At 42.2% G+C, this 19,327-nt stretch overlaps 1 protein-coding gene across 1 annotated transcript; it reads right to left on the bottom strand.

Annotated features, from left to right (window-relative positions):
- Positions 1 to 16,508: 16,508 nt before the first annotated feature.
- On the bottom strand, positions 16,509 to 17,558 carry PRLHR (prolactin releasing hormone receptor). Its single transcript, XM_072871576.1, has one exon. It carries the CDS (start codon positions 17,541 to 17,543, stop codon positions 16,509 to 16,511), a length of 1,035 nt encoding a protein of 344 aa, XP_072727677.1. The 5' UTR covers positions 17,544 to 17,558.
- Between the last annotated feature and the right edge of the window lie 1,769 nt (positions 17,559 to 19,327).

Here is a 19,327-nt window from a genome sequence, read left to right on the forward strand (position 1 = left end):
ACAATCCCTTAAAATGAAACTGGTCTCTTGCTCATTCTTCTGTCTGTATTGTTTTGTGTTTGCATCTGTATTTCTGTTTTGTATTTTGGGGTCTACAAAAAGAAGAGTTTTAAAAGATCTTGCTTGAAAAAGTAAATTATCTCTCTAGGAAGCATTTACTGCCATGCTGTAATTCATATTAATATTTTACTAATATCAATTCAGACTGAGGTCCCTGTACCCCTCTGGGTGGCCCATTCTTGCAGTACCACCTGGATTGCCCTCCACTGTCCCAGGAACCATCAGTGGCCACCTAAGCACTGTAAACCTATAGGGTAATAAAACAAGAATGGGGTAAAGAAACTGAAGTAAGTTGATGGGGTAAACATAATCTGAAGAAAAAAAAGTGGAGCATGCTCTCCTATCTTGCCTCACTTTGGTGTCCTCAACTAAGAGGCTTGACAGAGCAGGGGTAGAGCTTTGTATCTGCCAAAGCACTGGCGGACGTCCTGACCTTCCACTGGTCCCTTGGCAGGCAGAGTCAAAGGAGCTGAGTCCTTTCATGACATCCTGAGCAGTAAATGTGAGGAAGAGGATCCTCTCTCTCTTTTCCTATGTGCCCTCTCCATCCATGTGTCTTTCCCTTTTCACGTTTCACGCTGCTGGGCAGCCGAGGCCCAAGGGGCAGCTACAAGCACCATGGGGGACGGTGGATGTTTGTATGTATTTGCCAGATCGTGGCAAGATGGATCAAACCACGTGCCGTATCTGAATTTCTCCCGCAGCAAGGCTGCGGGTAAAAGCCAGCAGCACCAGAGAGAGAAATGCAATCAAGTTGTTCTTACATGTCCCCTGCTGAGTGTTTGTTTTATTTTCTACTAAAGAGAGCAGGATCAGGCCACACACAAAAGAAACAGTAAAAATCCTTCCCATTTCATATTTTTGAAGCATATTTGATTTTGCTTTCCTTTTCTCTACAGTATTGCTGAAATGAAAATCTTTTTTCTTTCTAAAAATTCCCTTCAAAAGGAAGAAAAAACCAGGGAATAGTTACTGTGAAAATCTTACAAACCCCTTTGATTCAAATGTTTTAGCTTTTTAAATTTTTTATCAAAGATGCAGTAAAGAAGGAAAAGATTTTTAATGGGCAAGTGAGTCAGCTGAAGCAGGGCAGAACTCTACATCAGCCTTAAGCTCTTTTTATTGAGCAGAGCAGTGACATTGACACCTTCTCTTCTCAGCACATCAGAATTAAAAGGACAATTGGATGGGCCAACCAAAGGTGCGAGAGATTTGGAAACATGGGGAAAAGTCACGAGCTCTTCATTCACCTTAAACACAGAGAAGATGCCTGCAGAAAGTAGAGACTAAATGAGGCTACTGAGACAAGTGTCAAAGAATAGCATGAGTATGCAGAGAGAAAATTTTAAAAAGTGAAGGTACAGAACAGGATTTTAGAAGTGATATCAAGAGTAGCAAGAAACAATTCTAGATATACACTGAGAGAGACAGAGACTAAGCAAAGTATTGATTCTCTAACAAATGAAAAAGGGAAGTCATCAGCACAAAAAGCCAAGAAGGCCAAAGTGCTCCTTGTCTTATTTTGCATTTCTAAGAGAAAGATCAAATGCAAAGGCTGACTAATGCAAGCAGCGGCAGCAGAGCGGTAGGATCGCTCCACAGAAATGCACAAGGAGGCATCAGCACACTTGGAGAACTACAAAGTTTTCACGCTGCCTGAGCTTGATGGATTTTATCCCAGGAAACTGCAGAAGAATATGGCAGAAATAATGTCAGAACCACTTGGGGTTATCTTAGGGAAGTCAGGGAGTGTAAATGAGCATCAGAAGACTGGAAAAGGGCAAATATATTCAGTTTCTAAGAATGGAAGGAAAAGACTAATCGGGGATTTGTCTATCAGTCAGCTTACTTTCAAATGCCAGAAAAACTCTGGAAAGCACAAAATCTTTGTGAGCACATGAAAGAAAACAAGGAAACGAGTAAGAGTCAAAATGGATTTGTCAACTGCAAATCCTCTCAGAGCAAACTCGTCTCTTTTTATGAATGTGTTGCAGGTCTGGATAGAGAGAAAACAATAAACACCACCGGAAATGCAGAATGGACTTTGATACCTTCTCTAAAGACCTTCCATTCAAAATGTAGAAAAATATATTCTACACGAAATTCTGATATGGCACAGGCCAAACAGAATAAACATGCTGAACTAATGAAAATGTAGCAGTTATCAGTGGCTCATGGTCAAAATAGAAGAATGTAACTAACGGGCTCCTCAGACAACTGTCATGGAGTTGGCTGTATTCAAAATGTTTTTATTAATGACCTGGTAGATGCAATAGAGAGTTATACTGTTAAAGCTCTAGAAAACACCAAGGTAGGAGGAGATACAAGTATGTTAAGGACAGGACTAGAAACTAGTCAGCTAGGCAATTTGGAGAAATTATGTGAAAACACTGGATGAAACCTTACAGGACCAAGCAGAAGGATGTGCTTTTGCTAGGAGCGATTAACTGCACAAGTAAGAGATGGAGTACAAATAGAAACTACAGGGATCCAAGATTATAGGAAATCATGAGCAGAACATGAGCCAATGTTTTCCTACGGTGTTGCAAAATGAAGGTAATCATCACTGCAACCCAGGATACTGTTTTCTGAACAAAATTCATGATGTATGCTTATAATGAAGTGACATTCGTGCAGCAGAACACTCAAACATATGTTTAAGCCAGTGTACGATGATCCATTTCCTAATGTCATGTACTCTCACAGAGCAATTAAACAAAATTGCTTGTGTTCTATGAGAACAAACCTTTCTGGGAGGGACTGCAATAAAGGAACAACCCACCTCCATTAATGGTACTAACTCAATTCCCAAAAGCTGAAATTGCTAGGTGACCATCCCTAATTAAAAGGCTTGACACATTTAAAAAAACCTTTTCCTACAGCTGCCCACTAGTGAACCTCCCCTCCGAGTTGCACATGAAGCCAATGCAATATCAATTGATTTGGCACTTTTGTAAACCTTTTAGCACAGGAATAAGAAACCAGAAATTTTTGCCATGGCATGTGAGAGGCAACCTTTGCTAGACAACATTTCTGATTTTTTACATTGTTCTTATTAATAAGAACATTAATAATTATTAATAAAATTCTCTTATTCTAGCTGTCTTGTTCTAGCTCTGTTTGCTAGACAGAAAGGCCAACTATCAGAAATGCATCCTTCCTGCAGAAAATGGGAGGCTGATGTAGGTACTGCACAAAGCTAAATACTTGACCTCTTGAATATTTTTCTATATATTCCAAACCTCAGGAGCTGCTGTAAATTAGCAACCAGACAGCTGAAGCGGTCACTCTTACCTGCTGCATCCATGGAAGTAAAATATCCTAGCTCTTCTCCCAGGTTTGTAGGCTCCTTTTATCTCAAGCTGTGACCTTTATCAGCAATAGATTCTAGCTTCCAGGCTACATGTATAAACCCTCGTTTATACAGTGTGATAAATCAAAGGCAAAAATAGCCTACAGGATTCTTTGCTACATTGCACACTGTGAATAAATCATTTACTTTCCAGGGGACCATTAATTACTATTGATTTGTCTTCTTACTCAGACAGTTCACAGGCATACAGATGGGAGGCTGCGTGCCAGCTTGTGCAGCATCAGGAGTCTGTTATCCTGCAGCTTCTTACACAAGTTGAAAAGATTTGCAAACAGAAGACATACTACATAGTCTGAAGTTAAGGTGATCTTCAAATTGCCCATTCTAAGTGGCTAATGAAAGAGGAAATAGATGAGATAATATCAATAGGAACAAGAGACCCATTTGGAACAAAAAATGGGTTAATAAAACAGTGAGGATGAAATCTGAAGTCCATGAAGAAGCTCATGCCCCAACCCAGTATTCCAGAGTAAGACATCCCTATGAATTCACCTTGCACAGGTACAAGGCTAAAACCTGAAAGTCAACACTGTATCAGCCCTGGTTTGTGGGGATGGTCTGTAAAAATGACCATCACAAAATCTGGATGCACAGGGAATATGTTGTCACAACTCTGTCCATCTCCCAAGGTAAAGGAAACCAGACGGAAAGTCTTTTTGTATTTTCGTAAGTAGATGCTGCCTCAACAACCCTGACTGAGACCATGATTTTTCCACCTTCCTGGAGACCTTCCCTAGCCCCATGCTAAAAGACCATGAAAGGCCAAGTATCTACAAACCCTACTGCTGTTTGGGATAACTGGTCTCACCTGGTGTCAAGCATGTGATCATGCTGGGAGGAGAGACGGCATGTATGGTGGTAGCAGGCCTCCTCAGAGTAAGGCTGGTCTCCAGCAATGGAGGCTCAGCCCTGGCTGACTGGCAATGAGTAGGTGAAGCAACTCACACTGTTCTTGGACAAAAAGGTACCACCAAGAAGGCAGCTCAGACCAGGCCAGCAGGCTCCAGTAACTATCAAAACAGGGTACTTGATGTTTAATTGAGCCAGCTAGATTTTCAGTTCCCCGAATAGTGAGAATAGTTGTATGAAGAGACACACATGCCAAAGCCTGCTGGCAGTACACAAAACCCCGTGTGGATGACCAGCCTAACAGTGCTGCAGAGCAGAGATTGCATACAGAGAGCTGGTGCCCACTAGTCACTGGCGTTTTGCTGCTCACCAGCTGTGTCCTACTGTTGCTTGCCACCAAGAGGTCATTGGTCTTATATTTACTGTACTGGATAAAAAGGAAGCTAACACCCAGTGTTAGCACTAGTGTTAAACTGAGCTGTTGCTTATTGCTAGCACAAACTCTAGAGCAAAAGCCAGTTTGAAGTAGGAACAAGTCTAGCTTTGTAATGATCAGTACAAATGTACTGATCAGGATGATCATATTGATCCATCCTCCTCCTTCCTCCAGACAGCCCCAGGATCAGCAGGCACCGAAAAGATTGGCTATCAGTATCTCCTGTAAGAATAGACAGCAATTAAAATTAGAAGGTAAAGTTTCTCAGAAAGAATATAACAACTTGGGGACAGCATTTCAGTACTCCAGTAGAACGAGGAGGTCTAAAATTAAGTGGAACCTCAATTCCTTCATACCCCACCCAATCTGTTTAATACATTTTCATTCATTCTCTTCAATATTTATTTTCTTAACAGATTATGAGGGGTTTTTTTTTCTATTTTAATAGGCTTCTCTATTAGTATCAGATAGTTATACTAATCACCCTATTGCATAAGTGGGTTCTACCTGACTTCATGTAGTAGTATCTACTAATAATGCAACCTTGTAAAACTTGGTGTTTAGTAAGACAGAACTATCTATCAATCACTTCCATCCAACCCAGCGTCCAGCAACACTGCCAGTGTTTTACATGGGGTTTCTGTGTGCCCTATTTAAAGGCTCTGCCTGCCTGGCTGGGGCAGGTGCTGGTGGGCCAACCGATGGCGGTGGGAGGACACCATGTACATCAAGATTAGTTCTCTTAGGAAAGAGGATGTAAGGTTTGCTGGGGGTAGGGAAAACAGGATTTGTTTCTGTAATTTAGAAAGAAGTAGTAAGAAAATAGCTGATTAGCAGGTTGCAGGGAAACAAAGAATAACTTCTGAAGATACTTTGGTGAGCAAAGATCACCAAATAATACATTTTATTAAATGTATTAATACTGAATGTTGAAGAGAAGCTGGTATTAGTTTCTTGTGAAGAGATGGTACTTGATACACTGACTAGCTCTGATTTAGAGTTCTTGTTTCAGCTCTGGATTAGGATGATAATGATGTATACTTATGCTCTGTTTTATGGTTTGTGCCTCAAGGACTCCAATCCTTTATCTGCCATAGCTATTAGGAGGAGATATCTCAGATCTTGAGCTCTTCTGTTGATTAGAACCTGAACAATGTGCATGGAGGGGGGCATTGCTGCATCCTGAGAGCTTCTGATTGTCTGTAACAAAAAAAAAAAAAAGGCAATTCAGGAATATTATAAAACAGGAAACTAACAGGGAGGAAGCCCTTGTAAAACTCTTGTTCTCCTGAATCTGAAATCAAGACTACTGCTGACATTGATGGAGGTGGGAGTAAGCTCCTCAGGTACCTGGGAGCAGCCCAAAGGGTGACTGCAGCTGGTGGTACTCCATGTAATCATTGAGGAGTAACTTGTATTTGCTCCTCTTCTGTTCAGTTTGTCCAAATATATTTCAGAAGAAGAAGGAAATATTTAAAACCAGACATATCACGTGCTTAAGTGCTCTGAATCGTAGAGGCATTATAGGTTCCTTTTAGGCTTCTCTCTCCTTTTCAGATGTGATACAGCTTTCAGTGACAGCTTATCCACACTGCTGCTTATTCTAAACTAAACGGAACTATTACTCTCTGATGGATTCTCAAAAGGCTAATTAGTGCTTACTGGGAAATACACGTGCAGGGTTGAGATTCAGTGGATAATAGGTGTCTGTTGGACTCTTAGCCATTAATAAAAGAAGTTAGCATAGTTCTGCCTAGCTAGACTCTGCCATATTTTGTTGCAAACAATGTCTTCCTTGTTGTGTTTCAGCAGTTACCGAAACATGTCATAGTGATTAAAAGTGGCAGTATCCAGCTCACAAGGATAGAATATTTTCTAAAAGGGTATTGCTCTCCCTGGAAACGTCAGTGCTCTGGGGTTGCCTAGACCAAACGCAGAAGGCATAAATGCCAGGTCACAAGAGTTGTAGTTTCATAGAAAACACCTCTAGCTGTGTGAAGATTAAACAGAGTACTTCAAAGCTTCCAATAGTCCTCTGTCATTTCTTTTGGTTTTAAAAATGTTTAGTTACTGTAAATGGAGCATTAGCAAGAGTTTTTACTTACATGATTTGTTGTTTTCTATCCTCTGGTTATGCTGTGAATGTTAAATTAAAATCTTGTGGAGAGACACCTCAAAGCTCGTTTTAGATCTGTTCTCTACAGCAGAAAATCATAGCGGCTTGGTTCAGTGTTTGGACTCCATCTAAGAAGAGACAACAGAGACATAGTTGTCTCTGCTCAAAACTCTGTCTCAAAGAGCTTAGACTTTCTGCAGTAAAAGGTGAAATCAAACTGCAGATCCATGTTTCAGACATCTGCAATTTAGAGTAATCTGTAGCGCTTGCTATTTTTACAGCTATTTTTAAATAGGTGAATTGCGAAACTTAATGTAGCTCTGTGTCACCTTTATCCATCTCCTCCAGTCTCAGTATTTGCATGTGAATAGCTTCAGGCTTAGAAAGCTGTACTGACACTCTCCATTCAGTTTTCATTCACTGCTGTAAAAAATTTTAAGACTATGCTTGTACCAGTCTGGCCTTCTCCCAACCCACCTTCCACCCCTGTTTTCACATACCTCATGTTAGAACTGGAAGTAAAAGTGCTTGCCTAATTATCTCTATTTTTAGCATAGGTAGCACTATAAATTAGGCTGTTTGTTGAACATCATATTGCAGATTCAGCTTGTCCAGCTAATTCATTTAGCACTAAAAATACTGTGCATTTTCCTCTTGCCCTCAAATCTTCTGTGCTTTTCTGATCACTCAGCAAACCTATAATGGTTTAGAAAGCTACCAAATATTTCACTTGCATATACCTTCTTCAATGGTGAGCAAACATTAAAATGTCTTCTACTCCTCTTAAAAGTGACCTAATCCCCAGGAATCAAGGCATTTTAAGAACTTTTTTTTTTTTAATGTTAATCCATTCCTTAACATGTTGTGGTTTTGGGGTTGTTTGGTTGGTTTTTGCTTGATAATAAATTTCACATGTATAGAAAAGATATTTAGCGTAGGGCTGCTGGTTACTTTATCTCTTCTGTTTAAGTCCTTGGAAAGCAGATCTGGACTCAACCCACAAATCAGACTTAAACTTCGTAAAACTGGGTGAATGCATAGGAGCATTGACAGCATCCCAAGCAGATTGTTTGTACAATGCACTGGGAGAAGGTTTTACCCAAAATGTTGAATGCTACTGTGCAGAATAAGCTGCTGTCTGAGCTGAACTAGCTGACAGCCACCACTGAGGATGTAAAGTGAAGATGTGATTTTTAAACCCTGCATCTCTGAGATTGGGTGCCTTGTACTGGGCTGAAGGGAGATGTCTCTGCATGAAAATTAGTAGCCTGAAATTCAAGCACCTTTCCTTAAAATACGTGGGGGGAGGAGGTAAATCTTCTTCTCAGTAAGTGATTGAAAGACAACTTTTCAATGCACAGTTGCCTTTATCCAATAACTTAATGACCTCGGGTCTGGGCAGTCTGGCTTTTAATCCCCACTTCTGAAGTTTCACTTGTCTTTTATGTACTCACCCTATCCCTAGTCAGCAGCATTTACAGGTGGGTAGTGCCATTTTAAACTGTTTCATGGGAAAACATATTTCTTCATTTAGCAATAAAGGAAGAATGCTATGAATTATGAAAGCATGCAGATCTTGTCAGACCCTGTATACAACTTTTTTGGGGTGAGAATTGTTTGGAACAGTGCTTTCCACAATGCCTTAAAAATAAACCCATCTTTTTGTAACTACAACAAAATATAGGTCTCCAAAAGCTTCCCTGCACTTTGTTGGTGATGTTGTCAGAACTTTGTTTGACCAGTGATGATTTGCATTTCATCTGTCCTCAGTCTGTGGCAATTTTCCAAGAGGAAGTACTATCAAAGCAATTTAGAATTAGCTGTGACAAGTGACAATTGCATGGGTGGTACAAAAGGCTTTTACAAATAAATATTATTTTATACAACAGACACGAATACATGTTTTAATGAAGAAGCAATTCACAATGATAAAGTTATTGACTTGTTAAGATTAAACAGGTCTGCCATATGCTGTGTCTAGTGCTTCAGATGGTTTCAAATTTATTTTTAATTTTTTTAAGTTATGCATATTAACAACAGATGTTGAATTTTAAAAGGATCCAATAATTGAGGGGAAATAATTCCAAAGCTGAGTTTTTGAAGGTTTTGTCTTTCTTAATGATTCAAAATACTTTGGATATAGTGACTCAGAAAGTAATTTCTAATTGGTGATGTAGGTCATAGCTAACTCTTTCACATGATATTTGGATTATTTTCATCTTACTTCCTCCAGAGTTGCATCCTGTCGCTGAGGAGTGGGTTGGTTGAACACTTGCCTCAGAACCCCATCTCCAACCTTACAATTATTTTTATTAAAAAACCCTTTCACAAGTGCATCTGCCCTCAACTCATCTGTCTCTGGACCTTACACTAATGGCTCTGCATACACGGACCTCACACTGCTGGTTCATGCATACACCTGGCTTGTCCCTATTCAAGCTCACTGTATGGCTGAGTGACGGGAGGAAAGATGCAATAAATCAATACACTGAATTGGCATGCTGCAAGTGAGGGAGCACACTCACAAGAAGACTCAAGTAACTCCTACATTCATACAGAAACACATCCTCTGGGTGGTTATAGATTTAGCCTGTGGATGGTTATTGTTTGCCTGAAGTCCAACAATATTCTTTTTTTTTTCTTGCCTTGCCTCCACAAGCCCAAGACAGGCTTGTTTTACAATACAGTGCATTGCTTCGTCTTCCCACTCCCAAATGCAGCCAGTTGCACAAATTTGAGATGTGACTGATGGCAACCTGTGACAGTGCGTCACAGCTACCTTGTTGTTTGGCTGTCACATTTTCACTAGAGCATTGGCCTGTCTTGTTGTGGGTGTGATGGGGTAGCTGAACACAACTCCCTGTGGCTGAGAAACTGTAGACAGAGCAACAACACCTCGTGCTGTCCGGCCTCATGGGAGCACCAGCTGCCTCCAGCTGAGCACATCATTTTGTTGATGATGTTGCTGGGGGGATCCTGAGCTGCGCAGGAGTGATCCTCAGCACCACACACATCACCAGGGTCTCACAGACCACAGTGCTAAAACCTCTCTTGCTGCTGTGAGCCATAGGCTGCCTTTCCAGCATGTTATCTGGAAACCAAGAACTGTGCTCAGCAGGAGGGGCAGATCTCATTGCTACGCTGGAAAGCAGCAAGCTTCTCTTTGCAGCCCTGCTAGCTGTGGAAGCAATGTCTCCAGCACCTAATGGGAATGTAGGGAATGTAGGAATTGTAGGAAAAGTAGATGTAGGGATTAAAGCCATCATCTCCTTTTGTATGGTTCCTGCAGAGAAAAAAACACAAGGGAATTACAACGTAATGGTGATAATTAACATAAACAAGATGCAAAGAACGGAGAGCCCAGTCAGCTGCACATAGATAGCAGTGATCCCAAATTGATTTCCAATGGGCTGAAGACACAAAGCAGGGAGCTCCTGAGCATATGTTTTATTATTTATATCATTTACTAGCTTCATTAACTTAGTTTGACAAAGCAGGCTGTAGAAAGGGAAAGTAAACAATGACGGGCCAGAAAGTCAACCCTATCAGCTTCTTGGCAAAGAGATTAGTAAGATCCCTCAGATCCTAAAGGGACTTAACTCCCAATGAGATGTATTTGATCTTCCTGCCCTTAACTCCTCACTTTTTGCCCCGTAGGGAGGCAGCCTGGCCTTCTTGTAACTAGTTCTGAACCATTTACACCATCCCCCATGTAATCCTGGGTGGGTCCCTAAAGGAGAGAGCACTTCAATGTCTTTTCCTTCCCTGGGGAGCACCAAGAAAATGCTAGTATTCTTCCTCACTTCAGATAGCTACTAGGATTTCAACATCCTTGAGGCTCCTGCTTCTACTGACTAGCTGATCATTGGTTTCAAAAGTCTGGGGCAGGGCTGGGAGAGCAGGGAGCAGAGAAACATATGCAACATTTGATTGAAATAAGCCTGGGGAAAGCCTGCCCATCTGGTTATATCAGTACATGGTAAGAATGTACTTGAAACTTGCTCTTGAAAGAGGGACGATGATAACGATTTCTGAAAGAAGGGTCCTATTAGTATGGGCAGGGTACCTTTGATGGGTTTGCAGTTGCTCTCTGGGACTTTCAGTAAAGCAAATTCTTGTTGATGTGGAGGGAAATCAGGTACAAAGGACCAGAGTTAGCAATGGTTTTGACCCAGAATGAGGTCACTGAGTATGGGGAGAGGTACTTAGTTGATGCAACCACAAAAGCCAGTGCTCCAAGTGGCAGACAGGCCAGGTTTGCTCCTGCCAGCTGCAGATCTGCATGGCAAATGGTTGCATACAGGGAATGCGTGTCAGGCACAACTGGCTATTTCTGCTTGCAGAAAGAGGTTTGAGAGAAGACGGTGATCTCCACTTTAGAAAGCCTTCCTGATTTCTGTCTGCTTTCTATGAGGCAGAAATGCTTGCTTTGACCCTTGAGCAACCTTTTCTCCAGGGAAAGCAGGAGAAATGCAACTGTTTTTTCTGAGAAAAGAAAAAGAGAGTGGGCAGTGAGAGGGGAGGGCTGGAGGTAAAAAATTGTATTGTATTTCTTAATGCACAAGTGGCAAAGACAGCAGTGGCTGTACCACCAGCACGTTGTTGCTCTCTGCCCTCTTCTCATCTGGTGGGCAGCTTGATGGATGCATTGTACAGTTCTGTCCAATTTGGCATTTTTTTCCCAGCTGCAGGTGTACCATTTTCAGCTTATATCTGTACCCTGCATAATCTTAGCCATCTAATTATAACTCACCATTGACACCTCAACAAGCAAGATTCACTCAATTAAAATTGCACAGAGCATCTGTTGTTCAGCTGGTATGAAAAATACCAGCTTTTCCCAGTCCGTCTACCAGCTGGGAAGCACTCACCATGCTCCTGTAAGTAATGGCCTTATGGCAGGATCTGCTTTTGCCCATCCCAGATAAACTGCCATTCCCCAAATATGATACAAATACATCTCTCACAGTTTTCTTTGTCCAAGTATAAGGAAAATTTATTTAAAACAATGCATTGCACAAGCAAGTTAGTCTTTGACTGCTCTGAGCTGCCTTTTTCAAGGTGGGGGAGAGAGCAACTCTACCTGACCCTAACTGAGGTTTGATTAACTGTTGTTTTACTTTGGCTGCCTGATTTCAGATTTAGTGACCTTCATTCACGATCTAATCTGTTTTTTAATTCCTGATCAAATACTGATTTACTTTTTTATGCGTTTCATAAGTACATGGCCTTTTCATACCAATCCCATGTTTGACCATAGGGAGTAGCTTATGTTTGATCAAGCATTTTTGCATCTATAGACATTAGAAATACAGTGTATTTGCTAGAACTATGCTCTGTGAGTCCCTCCAACAGCTATGCAGAATAGCTTCAAATTGTGAAGCTGTGATTTCTGCTATCTAAATCTGTGCTCTTCACTTAAAATGAAGACATCTCACCCTCCCGTGTCTCTCCCCATCATCTCCTTCTGTATCTCTGTTAACTTCCACATTTAAGATATGCAGAGCCTTCTGAGCTGTAGAGGCTTGGCCCCAGTGAAATCTCCCAGATTATTTTTACAATGAGTAAGTGTGGTCCTAAGTGGGCCCTCCATTTCCAAAGCCCAAGACTCACCATGCTCTGAGAACGCACTTGCTGGCTAATGCATTTGATATCTGCCTGAAAACGCCACCACAGAGCATATATACAAACTCCATAGTACATCTAGAAGTGTTTACCAGAGACTGTCCTTTAGGAACAGTCTGAGGAGCCATCATAAATAGCATGTATTTGCTGCTGTAAAATGCAGAACACCTGGGTGTCTACCTGCTAAAAGTCTCTCAGTACTTGTAAACAACTGGAATAAAATCCTAGCAGATGAGGAGTATATAGCATTCTGCCATACCTCAGCCCAGACACAAACCCTGCTCCATCCCTACAGAGCAGTTGCCCTGCAGCGTGGAAGTCCTTGGATTCGAATGTAAGCAAGAAACAACAATTAAAACCCTTAAAAGTTAATAGGTTCACCAAGTTTTGAACCGGGCTACTTTATAAAATCAAAGCATGCAATGATTTCTTAAATTGTAATTAAAAATTATACCACCAAAAATACTGTAGTGATGAGCCCTGGTCCCTCAGAGAACCACAGCAGTTCCCCAGAGAGGGGTGGAGATTAGCAAACACTTTTCACATGACAGCTTTTAATATAATTATTTGCATAACTGGATTAAAGAAGCGCACCAACGTGACTCTAAATCTTATTATTGTTTATTACTCTGGATATCAGAGAAAACAGTAATTACATTGAGCAGAGATTCTTGGGGCTCAATTCAGAGGTGGGGCTGAGCGAATGTGGCTGTGCCTTGGTCCCCACCAGCCTGCGGGACCCCCAGTCCTCCTGCTTGAGGCTGGACCTCCTTTGTGCACCGTGCAGGGAAAGCCTGGAAAAATGGCCTTGCAGGACCAATGAGGTGGGCCAAGGGGGCTGCTGAGGAGAGAGAAGGAGCTTCAGGAACCGACGGCTGGGGAACGCAGATCATTTCAGGGTGCATCTGCAAAACCTAGTCCTGAGAAGGGCCTGAAGCAAGGGGCAGGCTCTGAGCTTTCTGCTGCAAATGCAAGTCCTGAAAGATTCAAGGCATGTACAGGTTAAACCAGCACTTAAACAAGGGTGCCTGCTGTGCTGAGGGCTCCTGAGGACCTCCTTGAGATGACAGACCTCAGCACTGCTGTAACTGCAGCTCCAGGGGCTGCTGGTAGCGAGATGTTCCCAGTGTGTCCGTCACTGTGGGAACAACATAGGCACTGACCAGCCGTTCATTTCTGTCTCAAGGAAAAAAAGAAGAAAAATAGAGAGAGAAATATCTCTTGTTTGCTTCGTGCAGCTCTCTGCAGCAGCCATCTGCAGTCGCTAACATTCAAGAGAACATTAATAAGCCAAACTGCAGTGCCGGCAAATGACAGTAAAAACATGATGTGTAAGAAGGAAATGATCCCAGGCCTTCTGTGTAACAAGAGTCTTCCCAGTTACTCCACTGGGCTTTGGCTCACTCTGGATTACAGTGCTGTCTGTATTTAGTGCACAAGGTTGTAAACATTATGGGCCATCTCAGTGCTAATTAGCCTTTACAAACTGAGAAATTAACAGCTTGAAGTAACATAATTCCATAGAAGAAAAATCTCAAAAAATAATCAGGATTTTGTTGTTATTTGAGGCTGCTTTTTGCAGTGTTGTTTCAGCGCTCTTTCAGTGTCCTACTCTCTGTTCTCTTCAAAAGAACCCTGAAACAGAAGCTGAAAAGTTTATAAAATTTGGTTGGTTTGTTTGGAAGGGTTTTTTGCCTTTTCAAAATCACCGGTTTTCCAGTAACTTGCTATATTGAGCTTGAAGGAAAAACAATTTCCTAAATTTCAGCAAAAGCAAAACATCCTTTAATAAGTTATTCAAATCTTTAAGTCAAGGTAAGCAAGGCAGATACACTTCATCACAGAGTGAATGCAAGTAATACATACTTTAAAAGGACTTTCCTTGATTCAGTCTCTGTAATTAGCTTCTAATATCCAGTTCCTCATTACTAGCAACCGAACAGCTTCTAAGGAAATTTGTGAGAAGGAATTTCAAATGTTTTTACAATGCTTTTCCCAGTGTGTGCATATGCATCTGGGTATTTTTTTAACCAGATTAGCTTACTGAATGCTGATGAGCAAAATCATATTCACAGTTTCACAGTAGGAGTACATTTACAAGCTAGAGAAACCATCCTCTCTTTCTTCCCTCTCTCCCCCCTCGTCTATTTGCATTGCCTCGCAGCCCATACGTTTCTGGCCATGGGCAGTTGTGGTTGGATAGATGCCCTTGTTGACCATGGCCAAAACTGCCCCTGGGTTGTGCTGCTTCTCTGGCTGATCTCAGCTTAGTATCAGTCAGTTCCTCATGCCATCCCAGATTCTGGCTGAGCAGGCTGGAAGAAATCCCTTCAGAAACAATGTCTGCTTTCAGAACTTCTTCCCTTACGCTTATCTATTATCTCGGATATTTTCAGTTCAGACAGAGGGAGAAAGAAACCAGAAACCATTAGGGTTGATGATAGCTTTTAACTCCCTCATCTGATTGAAAGGTGAATGTCAAAGGAAATTGTTTATTCCCAAAAAACTCCTTCAAAAGAGAGCATTTGCCACTCTGCTCTGTTTGACAGGTCTTTCTTTGACTGGTCACGCAATGCTTATAGACGGCTCAATGTCAACAGCCCCTTCCACCCACTGTCTCTTAACAGACACCTCCAGAAGTGCTCCTGAAGACAGTATCAAAGTCTCTGGCTGTCTCTGGAGATCAAAGCTATGGCAGCATTGCCACACGTCAAAATCAGTTCCTCAAGGAAAGAGCAGAAAGCATCTCGGCACCAACAAGTCTACGATGATGTCCACTCGTCTGGCTGGGAATGCAGCTGCCTTGCGGTAGGGTCAGCAAATCGGGGTTACATGAGACAATGGCAGGAACACAATTCAATGTCAGTAAAGTGGTGGTATGTCTTAATATCCCCCTATTTGGATGAGTTTCCACCATACATTATGTTTTCAGTCTGTCCACCCTTGATGACAGCATCAGCAAATCCACCAAATAGGCTGTCACACCCTGCATCGCAGTTGCACCTCTCAGAATTAACATCACTTGGTTTTATTTCCCTTCTCGCAATACTGCATCTTACCTTGCTACATGCTGCGCTGCAGGTCACGAGACACAGGAGGTTTGGGATTGCATGATGATGCTGGGTTCAAAAAGCATAAAGCACAGATTCCTGCCCAATGCGGTTGGCCGTGGCAGGCAGGTGAGCAGCCCTGCTGCAAAGGCTGCTATTCCATCCACTTGGCCAGTGGTAAGGAGAAAATGGCAGTGAGGGAGGAAACCATGCAGGGCAGACACAGCACAGCCCACCAAGGGCCGCGGAGCCCTCATCCATGCGTGGGTCCCCAGGCATGCAAGCAAACCAGTTGTCTTGTACAGAGGCACTTGGAGGGAGTGCGGGTGAGCTGATGCCATCACCCCACACGCTACTCACACGATCAGGAGTGGGGAGACCCTGCACACTGCTGCTGTCAGCACAACTCAGCTGGCAGAGGGAGGGCTGGAGCAGCTCCTACCAACCTGGTTTCCTGCCCACAGCTGAGACAGCTGCTCAGGAAGGGCATTTCAGAGAGCCTTAGGCTGTTCTTCAGCATGGCTCTAACCCAAGAGGACTACAGGAATATTGTTAGTTCTCCTCCCTGGATCTTGTCCTAAGGACTGGACTCTGGGTAGGTAGGCAGATTTAATTTTTACCCAGTCCAAAGCACTTCCTCGCTGAGATGTTTAGGTCTCATATTCATCCTTGCTTCTCCCTGTCCCCAAATCCCATGTCTGTACTGTCAGCAATATCCAAAACAGATAGGAGGGATTCCTGTAGTTTACATAAGGTGTATCTTATTGTGCTAACATCTCCTTGGCCTCTAACTTCTGTCAAAGAAGTAAAGACATTTCTGGGACTTGATGTCTGCCTCTCCTTCTCCAGTAACAGTGGAGGTGCTGGGGAAGCTACACATGGGACTTGTGTTGTTATAACTGAGCCCTGAGGACAAATGTCAGGAATCAGGACTAGTTAATAGTGGAAAAGACTTACAGTGTTACCGTACAAAGGAAGTGCACTCCCACCAGCTCTCGTTTACAGCACCACACTGGCCATAATGCAATTTGTAGTGGGTCCAATTTTCTTCTTTCTCCAGGCAAACATTTTCTTCAGCTCCCCCCTGAAGCTGTCATGGAGCCAGGCATAGAGGAAGGCATTGGTACAAGCAGACATCATTGCAAACCAGTGGCACAGCAGCTGGATGAAATTGAAGTACTGCTTATCAATCAAGCTGATGTCTATGTCCTTTATCACGTTGAAGATGTGCAGAGGCAGCCAACAGACTCCAAAGGCTGCCACCACTAAGACTAGCAAGCGAAAAGTCTTTCTCCTCCTTGCTCGGTCCCACTCAGCTTGGCCCTGGGTGACATTGCCTGGGACCACACGGTTTTTCAGCTTGACTGAGATTCTCAGGTAGGACAGGGAGATGACAGTCAAAGGCAGTACATAAGTGATGATGAGAGTGCTGTAGGCGTAAGCTAAGCGATCTCTTTTCATGTGGAACCAAAACTCCTCACAGATGGAGAAGTCCAGTTCTGGGAACTCTGCGTGGTAAGTGTGGACCAAGGCTGGGGCAGCCAAGGTACAGCTCAGCAACCAAATAGCAGCCAGGATATAAGCACAAAGAGGGATTGTGAGCCTCCTGCGGAATGGGTACACCATGGCATAATACCTATCCACAGCTATGACAGTCAAGGTAAAGACAGACACAAACACAGTGACGGGTTGCATCAGGAAAACAAAGTAGCACATGAAACGCCCGTACACCCATCCTCTGGGCTCAAAGGCATATGCGAGTGTCAGGGGTACACAGGTTGCACACATGAGCATGTCTGAGAAAGCCAGATTGCCTACCAGAAAGTTGGTGACATTGTGCATTTTTTTTGTCTTGCAGATAACATAAATGAGAAGGTAATTCCCAATGACACCAATAAAAACCACTAGCGAGTAGCAGGGGATGATGAGTGGCTTGAAGGTCTGAACAAACTGGAGCCCTGAGAATAAATTGCTGGCATTGCTATGAATCACAGAGAAGAAGCTTTGGGAGGTTAAATTGTCCGAATTCATCATTTCCCTCCTTTTGTCGTCTGCCGTCAGCTGAGTGAAGTAGTTACCACTGCACTACTCCTGCACTCAATCAGTGTGGATAATGAATGGATTACTGGCTGTCCAGAGGTTACCACATGGATAGTAAACAAGCATCCGTAAAAGCAAAAGGTGAAGTTGTAATCCTCGAGAGGCAGCTTTCAGCAATTCCTAAGAAAAATCAAATACAACCAATTTCCATTAAAGTCCTTCTGTATTTACTATTAAATCTAGCTTTTGACAGCATGCCACTTAATAAACATTTAATGCAGTGAGTACTTACTGCTGTGGTTTTTTAATCCCATATGATTTTCCTGTGGATGCCAAGAAGTGCCCTAGATGTCTGTCTTCTGCAAATCCAGGAGCGTGTGTGTGTGTGTGTCAGAGAGAGAGAGAATATATGAGTGAGAAAGAGGGCGATGCGCATTTACAAGCTAAGTGGAGATCAGTGTTTTTAAACAGTCTTCACTACTAGGTCATGACAGATTTGTGCATAAGCTTTTATCCCTATTGGCTGTCCTGGGTATTACGTTGCTCTTTGCGTGTTTCTTACTGATAGTAATTAGTTCTTGAATATCCTTTCAAAAATTCCCTTTTCCTTCCAGTGCATCTATAATTGCCCCTCACAGCTAAAAATCAATTTACATTCATTAACACTAGCCTGCACAGTATCTAATCCAAGATTCACTTTACTACAGTTCTCAGAGTGTCCAAAAAAGCTACCTGTGAATTTGCTGCTATAATGAGGCTGTAAAATAGAATTTTAATTACATGCTGAAGCCAAATAAATGTTTATGCCACTAGAGGGACTCAGCTACGTACCCGGTGAATGAAGTTAGGATTAGAAATGTGCGTTTAGCATGTAGCACAAAGGATCTTATTTTATTTAAATTTATTTTCTAATGGTGGTAGAATGTTTGCTCACCCATTGTGAGTATTTTCAGTGGGGTTTACCCGTCTTTAAAAGTAAATACATGCAAGCATCTCAAAGGAAATATTAGCATCAGAATAGCTTAGCTGTAAAGGTTCACCTGCAGTGAACTACAGCAAACTGTTTCTCATATTGCAGCTGCCCCAAAATATTTGGGGTATTTCTTCATTCCTGCAGTAGGTTTGTTAACCTTTTCTGTACCAGGCAACAAGTGCTAACCAGTCTGTAAAACAGTCTATACTCATTTTGTTTGGTTCAGACATTAGAAAGCAAAAAAATCAGGATAGGTGCTTAGAGGACACACGTTTAAGCAGATAACCCCATCTAGCTCTTACCTATTGCTCTAATTGTCCCTTAACTCTCCTCCATTTCAACTACTTCTGGGACCAGGACCTCAGCTGGTGAAAAATAGTGAAACTCTACTGCATCCATTTATACCAGCTAGGGAAATGAAAAAATACATGGAGCAACCTAACAGCTGCTGAATACTTCAGAGCAGAAAACATTGCTAGGTTTTGCAAGGCACTCGGGGGATTTAGACACAACTTCAATGGACAGTTTATGTCCTAATCTCTTAGACTACTTTAAGGAAATATTAACCCATTATTTTCTATGAGGCTATGGACAGACCCATATCCATCTTTTGCTTTGATGTAATTTGACATAAACCAAAAGTTTAAACAGATTTCATTTGTGTCACAATCCTTTCCCTAATCCTAAAACAGAAGATAATCTTGTGTAGCCCTTGTTTAGACCGGAGCCGTTCTCCCACAACTTCTTATGACACATGGGCATTTCAAACCTCGTAAGCGCTGACTCTGTGCTGCTGCATTTATGG

The sequence above is a fragment of the Ciconia boyciana genome, chromosome 8, assembly GCF_034638445.1.
Source record: "Ciconia boyciana chromosome 8, ASM3463844v1, whole genome shotgun sequence".
Classification (NCBI taxonomy): domain Eukaryota; kingdom Metazoa; phylum Chordata; class Aves; order Ciconiiformes; family Ciconiidae; genus Ciconia; species Ciconia boyciana.

Coding starts and splice junctions, on each gene's coding strand:
- PRLHR (XM_072871576.1), bottom strand. CDS start 17,543: ATGATGAATTCGGACAATTTAACCTCCCAAAGCTTCTTCTCTGTGATT.